Source organism: Chinchilla lanigera, unplaced genomic scaffold, assembly GCF_000276665.1.
Source record: "Chinchilla lanigera isolate Chin_1 unplaced genomic scaffold, ChiLan1.0 scaffold00162, whole genome shotgun sequence".
In the NCBI taxonomy this organism is placed as follows: Eukaryota; Metazoa; Chordata; class Mammalia; order Rodentia; family Chinchillidae; genus Chinchilla; species Chinchilla lanigera.
Window position 1 is genome coordinate 1,756,342 of NW_004955563.1, and position 5,212 is coordinate 1,761,553.

Genomic DNA, 5,212 nt, shown 5'->3' on the forward strand with positions numbered 1-5,212 from the left:
CCTCGCGCTCCTGCAGCCGCGCGCCCGCGAGCTCCAGCTCCTGCCGCTGCCGGGCGCACTCGCGCTCCCAGCGCTGCTGCTCCTGCCGCAGCTGGCTCTGCAGCTTCTCCACGCCCGCCCGCTCCTCGCGCTGCTTCTCGAAGTTGCGCTGCCGCTCCTGCTCCAGCAGCAGGTTCCCGCGCGAAGACTGCAGCCGGAACTGCTTCTCGCGCTCCTGGATGGCGGCCCGCTGCATTTCCACCAGGCTGTCCTGCTGGGCGATGACCGCCTGCGGGACGGCGGGGCCGGTGAGCCACACCCGCACCTGGCCAGTCTGGCCAGGGCGCGCCGGCCCCGCCCCTCCACGCCCAGGTACCTGGAGGCTGAGCAGCAGCTGGGCTAGGGTCTGGATCCGCTGGACAAGCTGCAGAGCGAGAGGACAGGCGCTGGGCTCCCCGAAGGCCTGGGAGGCCCGCACGGTGTCCCCGGGAGAAGCACAACCCGCCACCTACCTCCGACTCCAGGATGGTGGGCAGTCGAGGGCCTGTCTCCACACCGGGCGCCTCCACCTGCAAACACGCCAAGTGTCAAACCAGGGCGGCAGGGCCCGCCTGCTCTCTCCAAGCCTCGCCCTGGGCATGGGCAGCAGGAAGACCGGGGCCGGCCCTGACTGCGGGAATCCGCAGCCTGGGAAGGCACATACCGCCTGTGCAGATTCCTCGCCGCCCGCCAGGCTGTCGTCCTCCCTGAGCTTCGAGTCCAGGACGCTGGGGGCCGGGCCCCGCCAGTCACGGGGCCTGGGGTCGCTGCTGCAGGCCTTCTTAGCACTGCCGTCTGGAACCGCAAGCCAGGTGTGTGAGCACACTGTGAGTCCCACGGGGTGGGTACCAGTGCTGGAACTGTCTTGGGCCCCCGGCCCGCTAGGATCCAGGCTAGGCTACTGCCTGAGCAAGGCAGTGGCTTTGGTGGCACAGGGAGCTGTGCACAGGGCGGGGACTCCAACACCCAGAGGGCTCTGCGATGTGCCCGCCATCGACGCAACCTCAGGGGAGCCCCAGGGCCGGCAGGGAGGCGGCAGACGTTACTCACTCTTGCCGGGGCTGCCAGTGCTGTCGTAGCCCCCGAAGGTCTCAGCCCTTCGGGGCAGGCCCGCGGAGCTGCCTCCTTCTTCCGCCTGGCAGGCGATGCTGCCCAGCCGCCTGCAGATCAGGCCATGGATGCCCTCGACTGCGGGGGACAGGAGGAAGAAGTCACCTTGCTGAGGCCTGCTCCGCCCACGCCCTCACTTCCGGAGCCACGGCCAGGACCTGAGTGCCCACAGGGGGAGGGGCTGGGGAGGTCCCCGCAGGCTCCTCCCAGGCTTCTGCTTTGGCCACAGGTTTGTGTAAAGACAGCCACGCCGAGGGCAGCCCCCATGGGGGGCGGAAGTGAAGAACGCTCCGGGCCCGGGGGCAGCCCCTTCGGGTGTGACGGGGGCAGGCGTGTGAGGGGAGCGTGGCGCGGCCGAGGGTCAGAGCCAACCCTGCTCTGGTCTCTGCTCAGGGTTCTTCAGGACGTTCTGGAGGGGCAGGGGCTGTGTCCCGCGGACTGCGCAGCGCAGGCCGGGCCAGGGCACGGGGAGAGGGTGACGGCCGGAGACGCGAGAGCAGCCCCACTCCTCCGGATGGAAGCTGGCCACACAGGGCCTGGCCTGGCCGGTGCGCGCAGGGCTAGGCCGGACGGGCTGTCACTTACTCTCGCTCACCGCGGACCTGAGGATGTGTCCGCCCTGCAGGGTCTCCGCGAGCTCGCCCCCACGGAACAGGCCGCGCGCCGGGCCAGGGTCCTCGAGCCCGCTCATCTCGGCCATCTCCAGGTAGATCTGCTGCTTCTCCAGGAGGCTCTGCGCGATCAGCTGGTCCCTCAGGCTCAGGCGCACTGCGGGGGCCGGGGGCATGGTCAGCGGCACCTTGGACCCTCAGGACCCGGCATGGGCGTGAGGATGGCCCCGGCCGGCCTGATAAACACTCGGTGAGCACCCGGCCACCGGCAGGTTGGGGTCAAACCAGGAACCTCGAAGTTGAGAGTTTTCTCAAGTCTTCCTTCAGCCTTTGATACAGGTTTTCCCTTACTAAACCCCTTACAGACATTTTTTCCCCTGCTATGTACAGGGTTTTTTTTTTCAATGAAAATTTTTTTAAAATTTTGAGACAGGGTCGCGCTACACAGTTTAGGCTGTCCTCGAACTCACAATCCTATCTCAGCCTCCTCAGTGCTGGGATTACAGGTGTGCCCCAATGTGCCCGGACGGATAGCATTTATTTTATTTTACTTTATTTGATTGGATTTTGAGATAAGGTCCAGTTAAGTCACTAAGTGGCCCAGGCTGGGCTGGAACTTGCAATCCTGCTGGAGAGCTGGGAGGACAGGCGTGCACTGCACCTGGCTTTCCTTTATTCGGTTACTGTTCTTTTCTGGGGTGTTGGGGATGGAGCCCAGGGCCCGGCGCATGCTCGGCTGATGCTGTCCTGCTCAGCTGCACCCCAGCCTCCTATGCGGTGGCTTGCATCTGGTGTCTCCCCTCCACCTGCCCTCCGAGGCTCTAGTTCATTCACGGGCCTGACCAGTGAACGCCGTGACTGCCGGCTTGCAGCTACTGAAATGCCAGCTGCGTGTGTTTCTAGGTGTACCCCGTCTTTCACCATGCAGTGCCATATCCGTTTAGGGCTCTGCAGCACAAGGATCATCTCAGACACGGGGCCAGAACCAGGAGCCAAAATAAACCCCTTTTTGTCATACCTCACCCAGACTGCAGTACTGGGTTATTAGCAGTGGAAAACACAAACACCATCTCTCTGTACATAAGCCTCCCCTGTCCAGTGAAATAACCAAACATCTCACCAGTCCAGACTGCCTCACAGTTGATTCCACTAACTTTTTCTTTGTCTTTTTGAGACAGCGTCTCACTATGCAGTTGAGGCTGGCCTTGAGCTCACTTGGTAGCCCAGGCTAGCCTTGAACTTGTGATGATCCTCCTGCCTCAGCCTCCCCAGTGCAGGGATTACAGGTATGCGCCACCAGGCCCGGGTCCACTAACTTTTTAGGCAAGCAATCCTGTTCTATGGGAGAAATAAATCTTCACCCGTTTCCCGTAACATCTTATTCCTGTTTCTCTTCTTACTCGGGCTGGGAACTCTGGGATGAAAATAACGGCAGTGAAGGTGGGTGGCCTTGCCCTGCTCCTGATTCTACAGGGAGTGCCCCTCACATGATGCCAGGGAGCTCGAGCTTGGCTTTTCCAGACGGGGAAAAAAAAAATCTTGGTAAAGAAAATGTCTTCCTATCCCAGCTGTGGTGGTGCATATTTACAATCCCAGCCACTGGGGAGACTGAGGCAGGAGAATTGGAAGCTTGAGGCCAGCCTGGCCACATGGACAGAATGGGGGTGCCGCTGGGGTCCCCCGGCTGCCGTCACCGTGCGAGGGGTGTGCCTGTGACTCTGCCTCCCTCTTACCTTGGAAGTCCTTGAGTTTCAAGGCTCGGGCTTCGACCATCTTCCGCTCCTCCTCGGCCTCGCTGAAGGGCCCCTCCTCCTCGTCGGGGCAGCTGTAGGGAGAGGGGACGGGGGCATCAGCGCCTCGCAGGCTGGCTGAGGAGGAGGAGGAGCATCGCGCGGCTCAGAGCCGGACGCAGGTTCTGCGATCAGGCTGTGACCTTCTTGTGCCGGGGACAGCGGGGCTGGGGAGGCCGCAGTGCCCTCTGGGCCGCGGCTCCTGGGCACGAGGGGCTCTAGGTGGGAACGGGAATAGGAGGCGGCTGGGCGAGCGGCTGTTTGCCACCTGGGTCTCGCCACTGCATGGCTGTGGCAGGAGGACCGGACATCGGGCCCTGCTGCAATGGACCTCGCCTCAGGCGGAGGGCGGGGGATGGGCCACCGCGTCCAGCCTAGGGCCCACGGTGCAGAAAGGTCCAGGTTAGATCTGCCTGGCCTTTCATCCCCACTGGCCAGATGTCCAGGCTGGGGTCTTGTCAGACAGGGCCAGAGTAGCACCATCGGTCCATTTACTTCTTTTTTTTTTTTTTTTTCCTTTTGCTTTTGGTGGTATGGCGGGGTGGAACCCAGGGTCTTCATAATGAGTTCTCCTTTTGAGAAAAATGTTTTCAGTCATGCTAAACTGTTGTTACCCAGCCTGGGCTGGAACTTGCAATCCTCCTGCCTCAGCCTCCCAGAGTGCCTGGATGACAGGTGTGAGCCACGTGCCTGGCTGGTTTTCCTTTCCTCCCATGCTGAGGATGAAAACCAGAGCCCGTGCATGTCAAGTGAGCGCTCTACACCCGAACACAGCCGCAGTCCTCCTTGCGCAGCCAAGCACGTGCTCTACCACCAGACACACCTCCAGCCACTTTTCACTTTTATCTTGAGACAGGCCCTCACTCAATTGTTCTGGCTGGCCTCAAACTTGCAATCCTCCTATCCTGGCTTCCTGAGTAGCTGGGTTTGCAAGTATTCGTTACCATGCCCGGCTTTTCCATCCATATATTTTTTCTTTTCTTTTTGAGACAGGGTCTTGCTATGAAATTCAGGCTGGCCTTGAACTCACTATGTAGCCCCAGCTGGCCTCTAACTTATGGTGATCCTCCTGCCTCAGCCTCCCGAGTGCTGGGATTACAGGTGTGTGCCACTATGCCCGGCTTCTTTCCCATCTGTTGAGAAGAGCATGGCTGGACAGTGCAGCAGGACAGGGGGACGGGAGAGCAGAGGGGCCCGAGGCATCCGGAACAGTGCACGGGGAGGGCCAGGCCTCCTCACCTCTCCACGGCACGGCGGATGTGGGCCATCCAGGCGTTCCGGTCCTCCTTGGAGCTGGTGTAGATCTCGTACATCTCGGGCCCTTGCAGGGAGGCGCTGATCAGAAACATGGCCTTCTCCTCGTTGGCCACTTCCCGCACAATGAGCTTTTGCAGGGAGATGACAGGCGGCTTGGAGTCCTGTCCCGGGAGAAGGTGATGGGTGGGCACCTGTTACTCTGCAGCTGCCCGACGCCAACAAGATCTTGGGTCTTGGAGTGCGGGCACTGACAGGGTAAGTCGTGTGCTCTGTTAGCAGGAAGATTTTGAAAAATGGAGGAAGAAATAACTACTGCAGCCAGGTATGGTGGTATATGCCTGTAATCCCAGCACTTGGGAGGCTGAGGCAGGAGGATCGTTGCGAGTTTGAGACCAGCCTGGGCTACAAAGTGAGCTCAAGGCCAGC

General features: G+C 61.1%; 1 protein-coding gene across 2 annotated transcripts in view; it reads right to left on the bottom strand.

The window, feature by feature from the left end:
• Positions 1 to 5,212, bottom strand: part of Arhgef18 (Rho/Rac guanine nucleotide exchange factor (GEF) 18) — a gene marked incomplete in the record, with an annotated part of 78,210 nt that overhangs the window by 11,140 nt on the left and 61,858 nt on the right. For both annotated transcript variants that reach the window (XM_013509143.1, XM_013509144.1), the window contains 8 exon segments: positions 1 to 268; positions 356 to 403; positions 492 to 548; positions 683 to 813; positions 1,069 to 1,206; positions 1,714 to 1,896; positions 3,473 to 3,564; positions 4,769 to 4,947. In XM_013509143.1, coding sequence (XP_013364597.1) covers positions 1 to 268; positions 356 to 403; positions 492 to 548; positions 683 to 813; positions 1,069 to 1,206; positions 1,714 to 1,896; positions 3,473 to 3,564; positions 4,769 to 4,947 — 1,096 coding nt within the window.